Raw genomic sequence first — 22,081 nt, 5'->3', positions numbered from 1 at the left:
ATTAACAGCAACTGCACAGTAGCACCCATGACAGCTGAATGAATCGTGACTGCATTGTGAATTTTAAGCATATGGCAATACAACTTTTTTGGCTTTTTAAATAGGACAAAAATCTACGTTTTGTGTAACAGACACAGAGAGCGAATCCTGCTAACAGAGAAGAGTTACTCCCTAATGTAAAGCCCTTTACTGAGGAATCAACTGCAAAGCCAAAGAGAACAGTATATTAAATTCAATTTAGTCACAGAAGCATTATATGACCTGAATTTTTTTTTACTGCCTTTCTTTCTATGTAGACTTAACTACTTTCAGAAAATAGTTTCTTTACTTGCAAAGAAGACAATGTAATACACTACTGTACCTCAGGGATTAGAATAAAAATGACAAAGTCTAAAAATGTCTCATCTGATTACTGCCATGAGAAAGCACGCAGCAGACTGAATTATGAGCTCAAGCATGAATCGGTGAAGAATAATTCATTCCGAGACTTATGAAGTGCTGGCAGCAATTGCAGTTTAAGTACAAGTTCAGATAAATCCAGTTTTATTTCAGATTTAACAATGTAAAAAACAGTGCAAGAAGTCACTCATAAATTGCATCCTCTAAAGTTATCGGTCTGACACGTGAAATTATAGCTGTATTCGAAGAGCTGCTACAAAGTAAACCAAAGAAAATATTCCTGTCCTGTGCTGTACAGTTTACATCATTCACAAGATGAACTTCATCCAGCAAAATAAAGGAAATACAAATCTGGGGTTAGCACAGACATGTAGACAGACTTTTTTTCTATGTAAAAATAGTGGGCACAGCACTTTAATGCTTTTTTTTCTATTTTATTCAGTTCTTGCCTGTACAATGTCTGTAATTTAGGCTGTGCTTTGTGTATTTAATGAAACCATCAATTTCTCCTAATTTCTCAATTAACCATTTCAGAACAAATGACTTCTTGAAAACACTTGCAAAACTGAAAAGGATGCATGACAGCCAACACTCTGAGACTAACTTGGAATGGAGAATGACAGCCATGATCAAATTATCACAGAGAAAAGCCCCCGGCAGTTCACAAGAAAACATGTTTATAAAGCCTGTTCAAGAATAACGAGTGTCCAAACCTAAACCTCATTTTTTGACCACCCCCAGTGATAGTGCACAAACTCAGAGCTTTCCTTAAAAATTACAGGAGTCATTTGGGAGGAGTAATTACAGGAGTAATTTATGGAATTTAGGCTGTGCTTAGTTTCTTTGCTAAGGCCATCAATTGCTGATCCAATTAACCATTCCAGACAAAATGACTTCGTGAAAACACTTGCCAAAACTAAAAAGTATGCTTGACAGCAGACACTCGGAGACTAGAACAGTTAGTACACTCAACCAAATGCATGGGGCAACTTACTCTTTTCCGAGACCAGCTTTAATCAGAGATTACCAAGAACAAAGGTAATAGTAATATCAACAGAGTGAGCCAACAGTAGGTAGCAAGATAAGAAAGTTCTGCCCAAGTCCTTAAGGGCAAAACACATTGTGCAACAACGTTTTGCTTCCTGATAAATTCCCAGGGACACGTTCTTAATACATACCGAAGCAAGGCAGAGAATGCAAAGTCTTAACCAAAAACACTGGGTCATTCTTGGCAACTGAAGAAATGTTGGCATGTGTTTTCTTTTGTAGACTCCACAGCACACGGGATCTTATGTTCTGACGATCAAAGGGGCTTCACCGAGAGGAGACGGGGTGTTTGATGTTTCATTTTCCCACCTGAAATGCACCCATACCATTTTGAAAGACCTGCAGGAGATGTGACTTTGGAAATTGTCTTCTGTTCTGAAGGCTGGAATATCAATCCTGAGTTTCAGGTACAGGATGGTCTTCCCATGCTGTTACACCACCCAACAGCCCAGTCCTTCCCAGATCTATAAATCCTAAGTGAGACAGCAAGCAGCCCGATACAGCACTGAAGGAAAACTACCTAGGATTCTGACATTATTTTACCAAGGTAATTCAAGGTATGATGTAACTGTGACTGGAACTGCTCTAGATTGTAGTTTGTCACAAAACAAGAAGGTTTCATTTTCCACTTGGGTTTTCAGTCTCAAATATGATAAGACAAAAGGGTCTTAGCCTGTGCAGATGGCCTCTGTGGGGACTGGATCATGCAGTTTATGTCCAAACACCCAAATATCTTCCAGGTGCCACTATCAACTTCGCAATCCCTTCGTTTGTCATCATGATTATTGGTGGATCACAGATTTCATTACACAACAACAACCAACCACAGAGGATACAAAAGTTGTAAATGATATGGCTAGTCATTTCGTGCTTGGGAAATGTGCTTGTTCCAGAGAGCAGAGGTAGTTCTAGGTAATCAAAAGTACCAGTGATTCATTCTCCTCCATTCTCTCTGCTGTTTCAAGGACAGCTAGACGAGCTGGCTATTACTTGGCTCCCACTAACATTCGTCAAGAGTGGCCCCACCCTTCTTTACTGCACAACCAGATAGCACAAAGCTCCACATCTTTGTGTTCCTAATTTTTTCCCCCCACTTTCTTCACTTTATTGGGCTTTTCTACTTTAAAAGTATCAACAGGCTGCTCGGTGATAAAGCTCAACTAAAATAAAACTGCTTAATGTGGACATTTATCAGCACAAGGCATTAGGACTTCAGGTTTGGAATAGGACACACAAGGAGACCCCTTAACTTAAGCTTAACTTAACTTAAGAGTTTATAGAAACTCAGTTCCATATCGCTGCAGCAGTGCTCCAGTGAGCACATCAGTAAAGTGTCAGACGGGGTGAGGCTTGACATTTGGGAACAAACAAACAGATTAGTTGGGTAAAAAAAAAGAGTTGCGCCAGGTAAGGAAATAACAGTTAACAACCCTTCCTCCAGGATCAGATGTTGTAAAGAAATATGAAATAAAGAATGGCAAAACCCAAAAAAGTGTTACATTAAGACATACTTGGCTCTTTTATTTTTGAAATCCCATCCACCTTTAAGAAAGATGCTGGAATAAGCATTAAAAAGGATCCTCTGTAGGAGTGTGACATGAATTACTTCATTGGACAACAGCTTTTCAGAGGTCTAAATAGAACCTGCTAATAAAGACGACAATAAATAAAAAGAACCAAGAAAATTGACAGGAATTCACTGAAATCTACCAACTTATCTTCTACCTTAGGATTAGATACACCTGAAGAAGGCTCCACAGCCAAATCGTGTTTCTTTTCTTCTCTTTTCAGCATGGAATAAACCTTTATTTGTTCCTTTGCAGCCTACGCATGCTGACGGAGTTCCCTACTTGAACTACCTTAGGATTAGGCCTTGTGAAAGAAAGGAAAAACCCTTCAGGTAAGCAGGGCCTGACAGAAACGGACAGCACGTTCTGCGCATGAGCTTTCAATCCTCAGCACCAGTGCAGTGGATCCTGCAAAATGTAACCGAGAGGGCAATTCCACGAGTAAAGAAAGAAAATTCACGGGAAAGAAAAATACGCCTATGAATGTCAAGTAGCCTGTTGTGCCAGGAACGTGCGCGAGAAAGCTGACTTGATGTGAGCTCTAAACTGGAGAGCAGGGTGAGCTGAGGAAGCCGCTTTTCAGGCTACTCCCACCAGGTGTCAAGTCTCCTGACTCGCACTTTCTGCTTGTAATGATACTCCTTGAGGTGCTCCTTGAGGGCGCTGGGGATGGGCAGAACGTCGATGCCGTCGTAGGTGGTGCAGCTGGCAATCACAGCCCGGCAGATGTGCTGCAGGCTGAAGGGGTGGACGCGGTGGATGGGGTTGGAGAGCAGCGGCTCGAAGAACATGCAGGAATTGGGGTCCTTGTAATGCTCCAGGAGGCCCGTCACGGTGGAGGCGTAGAAGACGCTGGGGTCGTGCACGTCGAAGCTGAAGTTGTGGTTCCACTGCTCGATGCGGGCGTGCAGGGAGCGGCCGTAGCGCCGGAAGCTGACGGAGAAGAGGTAGTCCTCCTGGGCTGAATCCCGCAGCAGGAAGGTGCCCTCCGGCTTGCCCTCCAGGAGGGCCTCGGCCTCATAGCGGTCCATCACACCCCAGTAGCAGGGCAGGTTAGTGATCTGGAGGAGGTCGGGCACCAGGCAGTGGATGTAGTCGATCTGCGTGTGGACCCGGTAGCTCTCCCTGGCTTTCAGGCGATCCGACTGCAGGACCGCAGAGGACAGGGGTCGGACAGCCGCGGCGGCTGAAGATGACAAATTGGAAGAGGATGCTGCAGATAACGCAGAAGAAGCCACCACATTATCTAAGGTGTCCAGGCAGTTTTGCAGAAGGAAGTGCTGCTGCTGCTGCTGCTGCTGCTGCTGCTGCTGCTGTTGTTGTTGTTGTTGTTGTTGTTGCTGCTGCTGCTGTAGCTGTAGCTGTTGCTGCTGCTGCTGCTGCTGTAGCTGTAGTTGCTGCTGCAGCGTAGCCCGGTCATCTCCTGCCAGCTCATTCATGCCATGTGCCAGTTTGGGCCCAAGCTTGTAGAGGGGGTTGATCTGCGCAGTCACCTCAAAGGTGTGGATCTGGGCATTGGGCGGGGGCTCAACTCCCTGCTCGATGCTGATGCGCCTCCTCTCCCGAAGGCGGTCATCTTCGTCCTCCACCACAGTGATGGGCGAGCCCAGCGTGTTCCCGTTGAGGGTGTCCAGCAGGGCAGGCTGGGAGATGGGCACCGTGTGCTGCTTGATGAGGTACCACTTCTGTGCCAGGTCAGAGCCAGCTGGGAAGGGGCACTTGTCCAGCATGAGCTCGCTGAGGTGGATCTTCCTGCGAGAGGAAGAGGAGGCACATGAGGAGGTGGAGGAAGAGGGGGAGAGGCTGGGAGACGGAGTGCTGCTGCTCTTGATGGGGAAGCACTGCCCCACTGCATCCTGGATCTTCTGCCGCAAGGAGCGGCTGCTGGGCAACTTTGCACTGCCACCTTCGCCCTCCCCTTCCTCTGTCCCTGCCACCGGCCTGTCCACGCCCAACTCCTGCAGGGCAGTGCCCGCTGACGTCAGGTCCTGCCACCTGCACCTCTCCTGAAAAGGCAACCCAGTGTCCCCAGGGTCTCGACCACCCTGCAGCTCTCCATACTCGAAGCCATCGCTCATGGGGCGCTCCGGAAGTGGATTTTGGGGAGGCCTGCCTTTTTTCTTCCCTCTTCCACTCTTCCGGCCATTGCCCTCCCTCCTCTCCTCCGAGCGGCTCTGTCTCACTTTGGGTCGGGCGCCCCGCTCCTTCTCCTTGCCCCGCTCCTCTGCTTCTGGGGACTGCGACATCTCAGCCTGGGGAGAACTCCGGAGCCTGCCTGAGGGGCGGCGATCTACGATTCTGCGCTGTAAAATAAGAGGTGCGCACTCTGTCGTTATCAATGGAGGTGGAGGGGGGTCACAGTTATCTCAGCAGGAGATCCCTGGTACAGCAGCTTTCGTCAGGCTGTTCTCCATACTTCAGGTGCTCCACTCTGCTTCTCATGTTCCCGGAGTCTAAGACAAAAGAGACCCGCATTCAGAGCAGTCGAGCCTGAGATTAAAGAGTTAAAACCCTCATAGAACTGACACAGGGCAAAGTAAGCCCAGTGAAAAACCTGTGGAACAGGCAAAAGGCAAGTTTGACTAAACAGTTCAAAATATTACCCAGGTGTGCAGCAGCTAGGGCGTCCAGTGAGGGCAGCACAATATTGTCTGTCTCGCGTTTGTATATAACTCAATGTCCCTGACAATGTAATGTTAGTTTTTAATTTAAAGAAGTTCTTAATAATAAATAACACTTTGCAGGATATTTCAGAACTTGGGGATTGTGAAGTTACTCACTGTCCTCCCTGCAAAATCAGTCTCCCTGCAGAGAAATTCAGGACATGTGATGCAACAGAACTGTGGAACTTCTTTTGAAAGAAAAAATAAAGTATTTCTGCCCAATAAGCCTTGTGAGAATGACTACCTAGATGAATAATGGCCAACATCACAATTACTTCTGTTATTCCTAAACACCTCTTTTTTTCAGCACCACAAGCTCCTCATAATAGCAAAAACTGATTCTTCTATAATGTGTTGCATGTTTGTTGGAACATGCACATTTACCCTGAAACCACCTTTTTATCTCCCTGCCTGAATCTTAATTTCCTTATACATTTAAATAGATTTACACTGTGGATCCCATAAAATCCCCATACTATTCCCATAAAAGGCAGAAACATACAAAAGGAACAAAAAAAATCACAGGCCATAACAAAAAAGCTGACAAAATGTCAGTTCAATTAGTCACTGTAAACCTCCAAAAAAACCCACTGTAAAACTGTAAAATTAGGTTTAACCTAATTAAACCTCAATTAGTCACTGTAATGCCAAGCCAAAACTGGAAATTCTCTGTAACGTGACTGAAATGTGTACTTGTAGTAGCTACTGAAAATTAATATAAAATGAACAGCAGCAGCTAAAAAAAAAACTAATTGAAGATAAAGCGAAAGTAAGAGATTACCTTTCCAGCTGCTCAAGCAAGCCGATGGAACCGACAGATCAATGTCTCTTTCAGAGGGATAAAGCAGCTACGTTAACTGTCCGTACTCGCCAGAATGGCACAGGCAAGCTCTTCTTCCTGGAGAAAGGATGCAAAGAGAATCGATAATTAAAAAAAGAGAACACAATGACACACAGCAGGCTTGTAGAAGTCGTTCTGTTAAAGTTAAAATAATATTCATACATTTTACGTCAGTGTTCACATGTTAATCACTTGCGTTATTCCTGACGTAACAAACTATACCGATTCTTTAAAACCGTAAAAAAATAAGCTTATGTTTCTTAGGCTTAATAATGCGTCCTAGTATAACAGTTAAACTATGAAAGTCTATTACAAGTGCCATTGAAAAAGATATCCTCATACATATAACTAACGAGGACACAAAACGGAAAACGGATCACTAACAGGAGAGACCAACAGTACAGTTCAGATAATACTCGACTGCCAACGTTGCTAAACACTGTACACGCGTATTTAATTCAATTTTAGACGTCTTAAAGTTCAAGTACAACAGGAAATAATACCATTCCCCCCATTCATTATGAAAAGGTCCATTTGTTGAAAGGATTGCAGTAACACACGACACCTGAATATTCACACACCGCTGTAGATCAATTGGTAGCTGAAAAACACACACGTAGACGGTACACTTTTACCGTTACAGAAAGGGTGTCCACACGGTGTTGAAGTATAATACCATACCGTACGATTAAATACCTAAGTTAAGCTAAAAACCATCACCCAACATTTTGTTACGTACACATCCGAGACACCCAGCCGATCCTAAACGGGCGAGAGATTTCCTTGTTAAAGAGACAGGAAAACCGCGAAGCGGCTCCTTGCGGCGGTAAGGAGACAGGAGCCCGGTGAGCCGGTTCTATTGCGCCCTCTGGCGGGGGGAGGATCGCGCTGCTCGGCTTCTTCATCCGACGCGGCTCGACGGTGGAAAATATGCGCCCTCACGTGTGCGGAGGACCGCACAGCGCGGCACCAAACCCGTTGATTTGGCGCATCCTCGGTTTCTTACGGGAGTTTTAATGCATTCTGTCTTCCTTTCACTTGTCTTAGGCCGTTTCACAGTTTTATAAGGAGGATACACATACGCCTTATAAAATTATACAAGACTTAGAATATTTCACGGTGTGGACCAGATTCGCTGAAGCATTAGCCCTCGAAAACTTTAAATTTACTGCCCTTGGCCTTACCCAGGTACTCAACAGTGGGCCTGAGACTGTATAATGAAGTTATGCGTCCGCTCCGTTTTATTAAAGTGTATCGACCACTTAACGTATTAGCTACAATCAAGGATTCTCATTATACCATGTTAGTCGTCGCGATGTACATAAACAATATACATATATAATAGAGTTTGAACACCTGAAGTGAAATGCTGAACTGTTAGTTGCGCTTAATATTTGTACAGTGCAGGTGCTTTCGACATGTACTAAAATCCCCCAGAATCAGTCTGAGGTAAACACAAGAGGGGTCTACGACAGTTCTGTTTAATGAACCTATCCAATACCCATCCAAACTGTTCTTGCTGGCTCACGCTTTTTATTAACCCTTCTATGACAGAAAACACTTTTCGCGGTGCAGTCGAGCCGAGTTATCTTTAAGAAGAGATGAGAGAACTATCCGATTCCCCGGACGATTACATCAACTTTCTCTGAAAAAAAAAAAACAACAACCTGTCATTCGCCACCTCACCTCAGTGAGATATTTAAAACCTAAAATGATTTAGTTCTCGGGATGCACGAGACCAGACAGGAAAACCTGATTTTCCTTCAGTCTTGACGTCAAATTCTTACCTCATATTAAGTTGCTTTTATATTCCGCGGAAGGAGCAACACGGATAGCTGTTCAGAAACAGTAATACAGAGGGAACAGGGTAGGATTAAAGGTAACATGGCAAAAACAAACAATCTTCCTCCCATCAATTCCTTCAGCTAACCGCATGGGTGTTGAGCTGTGCACCTACCCTGCAAGCTCTATTTTTATCTCCCAGCCTGGGTCATTACATCTGTGAGCTGGAGGAAGTCCTTACCACAAGAGGAGTAGGTGCATGCGTTCCAACATCTGCCATGAAAACGAGCACCGGTCTCAGTCAAGTTAAAATTTAAAGCCATGCTTGTCCTCTCTGTTTTAGGAAGTTTTGTAAACTGGTCTGACAAAACAAAGGACAAGCGTCAATGCCAGTTACTTGGGGCCAGTCCATTTTAGATTTTTATTCAAAGCTGTCACAAGGTGGCAGAATTTCCAAAAGATACTTCTGGGTAACATCAATAGGTTGTCACTGGTTGTGTGGACAGTCAGGGAGTGGTGAAGACAGCAGTGGCAGTATAGTTTCATCCTTATTTTTGAAATGGCAAAGAGTGCTTCACTAACTCTTAAGCTGAAGAAACAACCTCTTAAAAACCTGAAAAAGGCTCCACGGCCAAAACTTTGTGTTCTCTTTCTTCTTTTTTTCAGCATGGAATAAACCTATTACTTGTTCCTTTGCAGCCTGAACCTCTTAAAAAGAATAAAGTACATTCATTTTGTCAGCTGAGGTTACATTTCTAGAAGAGACATGAAACACACCAGACTCTTACACTGCCACTGACTGACAAAAACTAGATTGGAAATGGGAAGAAATCTATTTTTTTTTACTGTTCATACCCATGAACAGTAAAGTAGAAGAGAAGACGCAGTTGTGATGAATGTGCATGAAACTCGAAGGAGTCATGATTGATTTTTTTAAGATGCATTCTGCGTCAACAAGTGTTCACCAAGTCTGACAGCTCCTCACATCTTGTCTGTTACTCTGACTCCTCAATAAAAAATAAGCTGTCAAGCACTCTTCTCAGCTGATCCATCACAGCTTATTCAGTTCATTAGCACACATATAGTACCACCATCTTCCAATAATTAAAGCCCAACTCAAATATAAATGATCTCAAACTCCTGTATTGAACATTACTGATAAAAATAAATGTTCCAATCCACTGCTTTATATTATCATTATCACTACTCTTACTTATTTACTTACTTATACTTAATTATTGCTAACATTAGAATAACCGATTCTGGGTTCACAGCACAATTCTGTACATTCCCAGGTTTATTTTATTTCTTGTACCAAAACACCAAGGACTGACAGGCCTTAAAGGAAACTTAAAATGCTAAATGACGAAATATGCCATTTAACTTAATCCAAATAAACCTATAACTGATAAAGTATACTGATGAAAAAAGGAAACCCAACATTTTCTGGAATGAGAATACTATAGTTTTACTGTAGCTTATGTACTTTCACAAAAGGTGCCAGTTTGTTTTAAGCCCTCTGACCGACAATACAGTATGTGCAGTGAGACATTGCAACTTGCCAATCACACGAAAGCTCATTAAGTGCACTTGTACCGAATGAGGTCCAGGTGGAACAATACCTGATCAGGTAACCTTTAAAAAGACCTTAATTCAAAGCTTAGATCACTGCAAGAAAAGACCACACTTAAGTTTTTTATGCATTCCATAATTCCTCAAATGTCACCAGAAGCAAGGGAGAGGGCCATTGGCATGCTGCAGGCAGGCGTGTCACGTGCCAGCGTTGCCAGACACTAATGAGTAAGCCGCTCCACTGTGTCCCGACCGCAGAGGTTTCAGCAGACCAACAGGACAGATGACCGGTCGCCTCGAGTGACCACACCAGAGCAGGACCGACATATCAGACTGGTCCATCTGAGAGATCGTTTCAGATCTGCCAACCGTACTGCTGCTGAAACTGCCCGCAGACACAATACCCAAATCAGTGACAGGCCAGTAAGGCTGAATGCTGCTGGCCTTGGAGCCTTAGAGCAAGGCGACCTGTTAGACGCCCTCTGCTCACACCTCCTAGACGTCTTGGAGGGGCCATACAGAGGCTGTGATGGACTCGTCAGCAGTGGCATCAGGTCCTCTTCATGGATGAGTCACTTTTTAGCCTGTTCCACGCAGACGGGAGGGCTGGAGTGTGGAGGAGCAGGTGTTGCGTTTCTTCCCCCCCCCCCCCCCACCACCAGTATATATAATTAAATTAGGAAAACGTTACCCTTTCACAAAAAGTGAGGATCCCTGCCTTTGTTAGAGCTGCCAAATCAGAAGGATTCATAGGTATTGTCCTCCGATTAGACCGATTGTGGGTGAACTCAAACCAAAATACTGGCACTACCCTCCTGCTTGGTCACAAAATATGACAGAGCCCCTGCATTTTAAAATGAGCAGAGACGATACAAGTGTAAAACAGCAGCACCATCTGGGGTGCACACACTCCAGTGCCTGAGGCGGACAATCATATAGAAATATCTGACTGTGCTGAAGAATTTAAAATCACAATTTTTGGTTTTGTGCTTTGTGTTGAGAACAATCACACTTGACTGCCAAGAACAAATAAAATCCCAAAGGTGGTTACCCGAGTTTCCCTCCTACCTCCTTCGTTTCGATCGTCCTTAATAAGGGAAGTGTGCCAGATGACCACAACCTCCGAGAGAAAGAAGACACAGACACTGCATCATTTTTTTAAATGTATTATAACAAAGGTATGAATTTCCTCAAAATAATGTTTCAGCCTTCATAAACCAGCAAAACATGAACAATTTGAAACAGAGCTTTAAAAACCTTTAAGATTATTATATTTATATATTTCTTGTTTCAATTCATGTTAACTATTAGGGAAGGGCAATCAAATAAGAAAAAAAAACAAGAAAACAAAGGTAACCCTCTTCCCTCGCTTTCGAAGTATCAAAGAGATGTTAAATAAATGCAAATTATATATATTTTTATAACAAAGGCTCCGCTTTTCAATGCTACTGAGCACCCATAAAGTCTATTTGCATCTTTCTGTTAAGAACAGGAACAAAGTAAGCAGCAGTACCAAGGTGAAATTGAAAAATAAAAACAAAAAAAAATAAACAGTGTCACAACCCCCTCTCAGGTATGGGATCACAGTTGCAGGTCTTGCTCATCTTCGAAGGCTGCTGCACGCTCCCACTTCGAGACTTTGAGTCGAGTGAGCTCCTTGCTGATGCACAATGACAGGATCGCAAGCCTCAGGCTGTAATGTGAGCCATCCGTGGCTTGGAAATCCTCAGTTTATTTCCCCCATGAGAAAGACAGATCTGGAACTACTTTGCAAAGAGGAGAAACTTGTCCCTCTGTTAAATCGCGCAAAGAATGACGAGACGGACCCGTGGAGCCCGCAGTTACCACTGCACGTTTAAAGAGCTGCACACTACAGCTCTATGAAACAGAGCAAGAAACACTTGGAATTATATAAGGATTTAAAAAAACGTTTGAAAGTGTGGTATTTTCTCCAGAAAACCTTGCTTAACAACTCCTTAGAATACACCAGGATCCTGTTCTCCATACATCGAGCAGTGAACAGATACCAAAACACTTGAAGACAAAACTCCCCCTACTACCCTTGTAAGCTTTGGGATCATCGCTGCATGTTGCAGTACTCCATGTTTTAACACAATAGAATGAAATAAATCTGAGTGTTATAGCTTATATAAATAACTTTTCTCTTATTCAGTTTTTTTGCCCTTCCCCAACTTTTTTTTATTTTTTTATTTTTAATAGGGATCAGATAATATACAAAAACAAGAAAAAAGGCACAGCCACATTTTGCGTTAACAAGTTGGGATACTTTTTCTCTCATCTGCATGCAGCGTTAAGGTATATAAATAATTCTTATTCAAGATAGGACAGAGCTCTGCACCTGTAGCCAGTACAAAACACAACACACAGCTGCATTTTACACAATGGGTTTTTACAATTCATCATATCAACACAAACCACCCCGTTCCCTCCCCTTGTCCCACACTTATCTCCCCCACCCCCTCTCCACTGCACAGTTTGAGAAAGGTCTCTGTATTTGTCAAGCCTCTGGACAGCTGGAGTTGACAGTGCAAAATATTTTCAAACACATCATTACACTCTGGTCCAACTGGGCAAGGCAATGGTACTGTGGGGCCACACCTTAGTATTAAACAAGTTAGGTGCCAGCAGTGGTCTCCAACAGTTACTGTCATAACCACTTTGTGTTGGCCAGCTTTGTTTCAGCAGCAATATAAGACCAAAATCCCAGACTACAGACAAGCCACTCGCTAACAGAACTCATAGCACAAACACAGCTTGAAGTGCCCCCAAATCATGACAAACATACTTAAGAGTTAATGTGCAGTCGAGTGTTTTCATATGTGCTCCAGGTAAGAAATTTATTAACTTCAGAACTGGATGACAAGACACCACATTCAGCACATGAAACAAAGTAGAACAGTTGCAAATTGCAAAGAGTTATTCTTACGACTTACACAAATGGATATGGTGCAAGGGAAAGTATCATTTTAGTTTACTTTATCTTTACATGCTTTCCTTTAGAAAAGGAACCATACCATCTGATTAACTTCTAGCTCAACCCAAAGCTGTGGCATGAACATTGTTGCTGCAATGACACATAAGGAGATTAATAAGATGTTTTCCGAAGGGGGCAATTTTCATAAAATCAGCCGTGAGAAACAGATCTTTGCTTTTATTTCTAAAAACAGTCAGAGTCAGAAACAGTTGGAGTTTGTTGCTTCTCCATTGATATAGCATTCTCAGAGAGCTTTATTCAAAGTCCCAATGGGAAGATGCAAGGTGCAGAAATTAACAACTATGCTAATTTACTTTAGTGACTCCAAACAAAAACCAAAACCTAACCTCAAGGTGTCCCGTATTTTAAGAGGCAGACAAATACATTATCAAACATAAGCAATGTAAGTAACCTTTTTGTTCCTATACAAAGATGCACTAGTGTCAAGTGTAAAGGCAGCTCGGAGGAGAGATGAGTTGGGGAGATTTTTCCACCCCCCCTCCACTTAAACAAAAGGAACAAAATAAAATTACAAAATAAGCACAGCTTTAACATGGAAACACAAAAACAAACAAAAACAAAATTACTAATACTTGTGTTTTTATCCTCACTTGCCTTTACAAAGAGAAGCAATAATAAACCAAGCGACTACACAATAGAGTTTCTTAATGTTCTCATGGTTACCAGCCATAGCAATAACAAAAGTTATTCATAATAAAATGTATCTAAAATAACATCTATTTTTCATTTTGAGGACCCTTATTCTTTATTTTTTGTAGAAATAAATATTTAACTATTGTCTCTGTAAATACACCTTGGAAGTCTCCTTATGTCAACAGGTAAAAAGCTGACCTCTCACCTTTATCCCTCTGTTCTGTCCTCGGAAAAATTCCTTTGTACCAAACCTAGGAGGCAATTCCTGATAAAAACTCATTAGCGCACAAACAGGCAATTAAAAATCCCTCGTGTTTCCACCTGCCCTGGAAAGGGGACAGATTTCCCAGAGGGGGGGAGGACGTCTTAGCGTTTGGTTAAAATGCTTTCAGGGTACCCTTCTGCCTTCCTTGAAAGCATAGCTGAAGGTATTTGTACATTATGTATTCCCCAGCTACATAAAAAAAACACCAATTTTGAATTATCAGCCTTACATTTTTTTGTATTTGGTAATTTTTTTCCCCTAACTGCAGCCACATCTAAAATAGAAGTGAAAAGATTCCAACGAGGTAGCTCTAGTTTCTAAAGAGAAAATTCTCCCTCCCAGTCAAAACCCATTACTTTCTCTGAGCACAAAATGTTCCAGTTAGAAATTATCTCTGTACTAAATCACTCAGCAAGAATGGAATAATGTATGTCCTGATATCTATCAGAAAATAGCTGAAGAAGCAGTTAACCTGAACACAAGACTGGGGGGAAAAGAAGGTGGAATATGAAGTGGATGTTGTTTTCCCATTTTTCAGTTACTCTCCGATCAAACAGTAGGCCAGTGATGAGGCTAATCTCCCTCACTTGCATTTGTATTGTTAATCCACCCTTCCGTCTGCTCAAACTTGGTCAGCAAAAAGGTGTTCCTTTTTTGAGCCAGCACATCAGGAAGAAATCTGTGCCAGTTTACATTTACACAAGGGAAGGTCAGTAAACGTCCTTCAAAACTCAAACTAAAGCAGCAACGACCTACTTGGTTAGATCAAAGACTAAAATTGTACAGAGGCCTGTAGTGTCTATAGGAGAATTTCATGAAAATAAAACATTTGAAACTAAATGGCAACTGCAACATTGATGTGATTCCGCCTTAAGAATACAGCTGATCTGCAGCAATTACGTTCTATAAGGTATTGCTCCACAACGGATGGGTAAAATTTCTTAGTCTTTTGAGGATTTAACAATTCAAGGACACTGCCAAAGATGTAAACAGCAAACTTGCATTTCTGAAGGGAGCATCTCATAGGACAATATGAAGAATCTATGGCTGAGGGACTTTAGAGTTTTGTATTACTTTCAAATTGCCCTTGAAAGAAGAGGGAATATGGAAGATGTTTAGCAAGTGAACTCAGAAGTCTTATTCAATCTTATCATACTCATTCTGGAACAAACCTGAAAGACCCACACTTCTTCCAGTCTTGGAGGTCAGTCTAAAATGAGCATATGTGATTACACAAAGGTTTTTTTCATCCCACTGGTGAACGGGCATGTTCAATCTACATTAAAGCGTGTCCCAGTGTGGTCACATTTGCAAAAGCATAAATAACCACAGCATGAGATTTTCAACTGAAATAGCAGAATGACGTATAGAAAGCACATACAATCCCATAGGGCCTGCTGCCCAAGCCTTTCTTCTCACAAGACAATGACAAAGTCAGATCTGAAGATCTTTCCATGCTACTTTCATTCGTGTTCCAGAATAACCATCCCTCATCCTGTCCTCAAAATTCAAGTGTTTGGCTTTCTCCGTCAGTTCACAACGTTGGTGCAAAAATCAACATCACAGACATTACAAATGTGTACATATATAGTCAACCACCTGTCTATAGTCCTTTTAGCTAACAGAATTGAAAATACCACACCATTACTATAAACAGGCAAATACACACTGCTAATCACTGGGGCTATCCAGTGTCTTGATCAGTAATGGCACACACTCATAAGGCAGGACAGGTCCTACAGTCTAAGCACCAGATGAACTATAGGTTTGGATAGGTGGGCTTGAGTCGGTCATACCTTTCTCAGCTTGGTGCCACCCCTGAGACTTGCGGAATGCTTATGACCTTAAAGTGTTGTCAGCAAAAGTCACATCACTCTTCCAGTGCAACTTTGCTATGGGCACTAGGGGACTTGCAAAATAAATTCTGCACATTCTGCAGAAAACACTCACCATCTAACACCACTTATGCTGATGCTGTGGTCTCAGAGGAGGGATGATATAATTTACAATAAGCAATTCAAAATTGTGTGTGTGGGAGCTGGGGAAAGGGGTTAGATCCCAAATTGAAAGGATAATAAAAACCTTACATTAACCAAAAATGAGCCGGTAGGGGAAAAACCTCTTCCTCCATTTGTAACTGCATTGCTGCCGAATCAAACCAATCAAAGGAACGGGACCTAAATAGCATAATCTTCACGAGACAAATATCACCTACACCAATTCCTCTTCCAACCTTAATGTTTTATTTCATCCACTGGAGGCGACTCACAAAACCACACACAGCTGGTCAGCAATCCTTCCATGAGACATGAACAAGCAAAAGTACCCAAGTGCTAAACAATAACATAAAATACTACAATATGGTCCTTTAAGCTTCTATAACACCTCTTGGATAGAAAAAACAGAACAAGTAAAAGAAAACATTACCAGTCTAGCAGGATTTGTACATATGAAGTCATCATTAGCTTCAGACTTCTGTAGGAGGGGTAGGTTGGTCTAATTCTTAGTAAAGCTAATTTCTCTTTCTAAGATCATGTGCGGATGATTTAAGGAGGTTCACATAACCTACTGGACTTGTGGAACCCTGTTTTGGTGGTTTAACACATTGGGCTAAGCACATGATACTGTAAAGGGATTAAAACAGCTGATATGACAAAAAAACAAGTCCACATGCCTAAGAATGACAATTTGAGAAAGAAGGCAGTGGCACAGCAGCAGACAGCAAGGCCTCACTCCTGCTGACAGCTCAGAAAGCCACAAGATCATTACACCTCAGCCGCAAAACTGTCTCATTGCAGGAAACCTCTGTGTCAGCACCCAGGCAAGCAGCTTGGTCAGGGCTCCTTCCTCCATTCACTTCCAGCAGCCAAAGCTGGGCTGCAGAGCCACCGACACCCACCAGAGGGTACTGTGGAGTGAAAAAGTAAAGTGTTCAAGAACAAGTAATCTGACTCTGCAGTTCTGCAGCCAGACACTGTCTGATGGGTACGAGGAACACAGGAGAGACCCATTTTTACAGCACACTCTCATAGGCTCATTCTCAATACCCAAAACAACTAAGATCTATGAGGGGTACATTTAAAATCATTGTAATTTGTAGGACTTATATGATGCTTTCTGCATTTCACCATTAAGTGCTGAACCAATAAAGAACCATACTGTCAGTGTTTGGAACAACCTGATGCAGTTTTGTGTCCTGGGAGACATATATGGCTGCATGGGCTAGAGAGATGTGCAGGCAATTAGGTGAAGGAAATTTCAAATTAGGTACCCTGTAATTAATGAGAAAATTAGTAATCAAGGAATTAAGCAATTAAACCCCATTAGGTGCTGCAGTACTGGACAACACCAAAAGTAGACAGCCATTGCACAGCCATTGTGTGCAGTCACTTCACTTAACCAGTGATGTGGCTGGCTCAGCCTATGTACTTTACACTCTTAGTTTTGTCTGTTTCACAAGGCCTCTTAGTTATACCTCACACTACTTACACTTAAAACAACCGTTCTGCAGGTCGGTTCTGAAAAAGGTTTCCAAGAGGCCAGGTACAGCAGTAAGAACGAGAAGATATGCACAGAATCGAGTTATAGTCTACATTAAATAGAAGAGTGAGTTATCTTGTCCAATATTCTGATTTCTTCCTACCTGTCAGCTATATAATCTACAGAATTTCAAGATGTTCATGCTTTGAGTCCATTAAAGCAAATTATACAGAACTGCACCTAATTCTAACAGTCATCCCATCTTGGTGGTAAAATAGGTTTTTTAACTAACCTTGCCATAAACGGTGATACATCTCATCTATTCTGATTCAGAATCTTTGCGTTAATAACTCACAGGCAAATCCCCCTGTATTGTTAGTGACCTACTTTCAGTTAAGACATCATTCCTCAAATAACTGATCTGAATAAGTAAATGGTTTCCTCCTCGCTCTGTTCTACTTTCGCACGGAAACCCTTAATTGTTGTATTGGAAGCATGAAGACTGATCCTTTTAAGTGTGATTGATGCTTAATTATCATACAGCAACCCCAGCTTGTCCCCAAGCCTAAGATTATGTCCTGATGAGCCATAAAGCACAGAACTGATAAAAATATAAACTTTTGCAGTGCCTTGTTAATTTGCATGAAAATTGACAAAAATTGTGTTGTTTTAAAGCCTGGACAACTATGATGTCCATTAATTCCTAACTGCCACACTGCAACATAAGGAAGAAGTTTACCCTAGAGGTTAATGGTAAAAAGAAGGAATGATGTAAGGATGCAAAACTGCCCAACATGTAGCCTCCTGCTTTGGGTACCTAAAGCCCAGATTCATATTACAGAAAATAACAAAATCCAAATCATTATACATTAAAGCCAAATTAATTAGTTTAATCCAAAGTAGCTGGCTACATAACTACGTAACAAAAGCAGTAGCTGGCCTACATCAGACTTGGTATGATATACCTGATATACCTGTTACAGGTTATGAAAACTGTCCATTTTATTTATTGCAAGGATTAAACAACAATCCCCCCCAGTATGGGTGGGGAATATGAGATGTTACAGATTACAGGGTGTGGCAGTAGATGTTTCATAGTTGTAACCTTATAATGAGAAAACATACACAAAGAAAACTGTGGAGTTGAGATAGCATTTAAGAACCAGCAGTATTGCTTTATATGAAACACTTCATTAAACATGGGTCTGCAGTGCCCTTGTGAGAAGGATAAAACTATTTTGAAATTGGAATCATATGTCCATCTTTGAAATCCCCAAATCCTCAAGTCATTCATACTTGCATATTAAATGAGGAGATAACTTTTGATTTAGATTTCACACTTCAGAGCAACTAAAACAACCAAGATAAAGATAGCATTTTCAGACTACAATGACTAACCAAAGACATGGACTTACAATTCAAGTCATTTTTATCCAAGGAGGTACTGAAGAGAAAATATGAAAAGTGGTCAAGTTTATGACTGTATGAACTCAGTTAGGTTTTAATGCTGGAATAATCCTGCAGTTAGAAGTCAGGCAGTCCTCCCCTCTCCCTCATACCAACAAAATGTACATTCTTTTAAACTGTAAATCAGAAAATCTGCTACTTCCAGCTTCCAGCATCAACACTTCCTTCTCCCCCTCTACAAAAAGCATTTTCTGAGCAAATCACCAATCTAATCTGGCAGACAACCACAAACACTGCGTGCTCTAGTGGGACACTTTTCATTCTAACCAGCTTATTATTTCATAGGCAGAATAGCTGGAATCACACTAAAGAGCAACATGCTATGTGGAAATCAGGTAGACAAACATCACCCAGTACCCCCCACTCTTCTCATCTATCAGACCTCTGGCTCTAGTTAAAGCATTCACAAATGCCCCCAAAATACTACATAACCTGAACATTTGCTATAAACCAAAAAAAGAATTATAGTAAGAAATATACCCCCATCAACCAGAAAAACTGAAGGATGTGTTAAGCCTAGCCAGTGCACAGTGGTGACACAAGAAAATCAAAGCCGCTGTCTCCTCTTTTATTTATATACACAACCTACAAGCCTCTGTCTCTGTTACATTAGGAAGTTATGCTGAATGACAAAATCTTGCTAATTCAGTTCTCCAGCACCTGACTCTTCAAAACATAAATATAGAAGAAAATAGAGGATTATCACCCGGTGACACAAAGCCAGCTGTGTACTGTGGGACCACTGAGATCGTCTTTGAATTTGTGCAAGAAGTGAGGCAAAAGTGTTGAGATAAAGGAAAATGAGACAAATCTGCACACAGCAAAAAAACGAAAATGGTTAAGGCTGATAACTTTCAGTTGCAAAGTACAGCAAAGGCCAAGGTGACATTAAACACCTCTTTGTAACCAAAAACTGGAGAGAAAAGGAAAGTGTTAATCATTTGAGAAACTGAAGACCTAAAAATGCAGCATAGAGTGTTCGGCCTGTTCCTTGTCAAAACGACAGCTCAGAGTACTTAAGTTTGAAAGCTCTTGAAAAACTAAACTGACAATCAAAGAAAAGTTACCTTCCCTGAAATTAGACTAAGACATTGTGTGTGTATGGGGGGGGGGGGGGTTGGGTGGTGGCAAACACCTTTGATTCAGGTAGTCAACTGTAAAACTAGAGATGGCTATTCTTAACTGGCTGGCATACCAAAAAGTGAGCACCTTAGACAAATATTAGTTCATGAACAAACAACAAAAAAACTTTTTTTTTTTGGGGACGTGCTTGACTGATGGCAAATGAATTCTGACCGGCAGAAAAGCAGTTGAAATTTGAGGTTTCACTCTTGCAAGAACAGCTGAGGTTAATCTCTTTTTAAATACCAGAAGTGTCTTATTCTGACATTTTAAACATGCATTCTAAGGAAAAACTAACAAACAGAGGAACCCTAGACCTCAGATCTGAATAACATCCAAAGACTTTGAGAAACCAGAGAAAAGACCCTCTAAGATGATTACTCTTTAGGTGGTTGCAATGTAACCAGGGGACTGAAACAATAAATTTAGAACATTACTTCTACTAACTGTTATTATAATCATAAAATCTACTCAATGGTTGATAACACTATTCAAATTATATGTGCATAGTATTTTCAAAGTTATCTGAGAAAGAGTAAGGTTTGAGCAATCCAACTAACAAAATCACAGTGGCTCATTTTTAGAGCTTGATGAAACTGCAATGAAAACATGAGAAGGAGGATGAGGAGGACTGGAAACCTGAACAACATTTTACAACTGCTTTGTTCCTGGTGGTGTTTTGTAAATTGATGCAGGTTTACTGAAAATCCATTTAATCATTACAATCAAGCTCATAAAACACTAAATTCACCAGTGACTTGGGTTACCAAATTAATTAAAGCAATAAACACAGCAGTGTACACCAGAAGAGCTACTGGTTGCAGCATATGTCTTTATAGAAATAGTCTCAAACAAATCTCCTACTAAAACTAATTAAGGGACAGAATGGAGATAAAAGATACGAAACTTCATGAATTCCAACATTTGCAAAAAAGCTAATTTTTCAACAATTGGTAAAGATGACTATGGAATACCTTGGCAAGTCCCAATAGTGGAGACATTGCAACCACCTCTCATGGTCTGTTTCACCAGGCTACAAGGAGGACGTGTGGTTTAGGTATGCTTGAAGAAGATCCCTGCCAAAATACCTTTGGAATTGTACAAATCCTCCCTTCCTTTCCAAATGCAAGACCAGCACAAACCAGGACCATCAGCATCACCCCCTGAACACTATACTGTTTCCATGTTCCTTTTACCTTGTGGTACATCTATAGATGGAGACATATTGAGTAGTTGACTTTGCTAATCAATGTAGCATTCAAAACTCTTGCAATTTGTTTTAAGTAATTTTCTCTCTTAATATTGTAGTAATCTGTACTTCTCTTATAATAAACCTCAGTTAAGAATAATAAAGTACAAAAATATCAGAGAACATATACACAGTTAGTTTTTTGTATACTTTTGTCTTTTTGTAGTGACCATTTTCTTTACTTTTTTTCTTCTTTTGAGCGTCAATTTGTCCTGCGCCACTTCTGTGAAAAGAACGAAGCAGGATCCAAAGTGTTTTATAGAATGTGAAGTGTCGGTCTTTTTTAATCATTTTCATATTGTCGATGTCCTGTCCATTCCATCTGTAGAGAAAAGAAAGAGTCCTATTTTTTCACCATGCAAACGTGAAGAAGTTTAGAAAAGAAATGATCTTGCCTTCTTGAGATCACCTTTCTGAGAGAGAATGCTATGGAAATGGCAGTAGTTGAATCTTATCAGCATCAGCAGAGTTGAGAGAGTACAGATTGAAGAACTGAAGCAAAGTTAAAACAACTACAATGATTGATAATGTTCAGACCAGATGAAGATTTACTCATTTAAATGTGCTATGTCAACCAGCCATCAAAACTCATGATAAGTGACATTCAAGCACAATGGTGTGTTTCAAACTTAGTCATGTGATGTCAAGAGCCTACATTATGTATTGTTTGTAGAAGCTAATTACTGGTATGTATCACAGTATCACAATTTTCCATTAATCTGCATAGGACCATCATTTCCATTATAAGCATGAGAATCTACAGGGTTTTATAAGCCTTTTATAACAAATTCTTCTTGCATCACAAAATTCTAAAAATTGAAAGTGGTAAGTAGTCACATCTGACAAACTGATTCGATCACAAGGTACAAGCTGTTCTCACAAGATACTGATACAAACATTCTTGTAAAATGATATTGGCTTGGTATTGCAAAGACTGAGCTCTACTGTAGCTTTTGATGAGTAGGGAAGTCAATCCC

General features: G+C 41.2%; 2 protein-coding genes across 5 annotated transcripts in view; both read right to left on the bottom strand.

Moving 5' to 3' along the window:
- Nucleotides 1-2,946: 2,946 nt before the first annotated feature.
- On the bottom strand, nucleotides 2,947-7,352 carry socs9 (suppressor of cytokine signaling 9). Of its 4 annotated transcripts, none has more exons than XM_088912371.1 (3): nucleotides 7,258-7,312; nucleotides 6,459-6,575; nucleotides 2,947-5,467 (listed from the first exon to the last, which is right to left on the bottom strand). In XM_088912371.1, exon 3 carries the CDS (start codon nucleotides 5,258-5,260, stop codon nucleotides 3,599-3,601), a length of 1,662 nt encoding a protein of 553 aa, XP_088768497.1. In that variant the 5' UTR covers nucleotides 5,261-5,467; nucleotides 6,459-6,575; nucleotides 7,258-7,312; the 3' UTR covers nucleotides 2,947-3,598. The 4 variants fall into 4 exon arrangements, with proteins under 4 accessions (XP_088768497.1, XP_088768496.1, XP_088768498.1 ...); XM_088912370.1 differs by having other exon boundaries at nucleotides 7,154-7,271; XM_088912372.1 differs by having other exon boundaries at nucleotides 2,947-5,317; nucleotides 7,154-7,271.
- A 4,693-nt stretch (nucleotides 7,353-12,045) lies between these two features.
- Nucleotides 12,046-22,081, bottom strand: part of samd4b (sterile alpha motif domain containing 4B) — a 43,433-nt gene continuing 33,397 nt past the window's right edge. Inside the window, exon 13 of the mRNA XM_088911846.1 lies at nucleotides 12,046-21,426. Coding sequence (XP_088767972.1) covers nucleotides 21,398-21,426 — 29 coding nt within the window. The 3' untranslated portion in view covers nucleotides 12,046-21,397. The remainder of the gene's footprint in view (nucleotides 21,427-22,081) is intronic.

Source organism: Atractosteus spatula, chromosome 3, assembly GCF_055471065.1.
Source record: "Atractosteus spatula isolate fAtrSpa1 chromosome 3, fAtrSpa1.hap1, whole genome shotgun sequence".
NCBI lineage: Eukaryota > Metazoa > Chordata > Actinopteri > Semionotiformes > Lepisosteidae > Atractosteus > Atractosteus spatula.
Note: the sequence above shows the minus strand (reverse complement) of the source record. Positions and strands in the feature narration are given on the sequence as shown.

What these genes read in the sequence shown, in the direction of transcription:
- socs9 (XM_088912369.1), bottom strand. Translation starts at nt 5,260, where the DNA reads ATGTCGCAGTCCCCAGAAGCAGAGGAGCGGGGCAAGGAGAAGGAGCGG.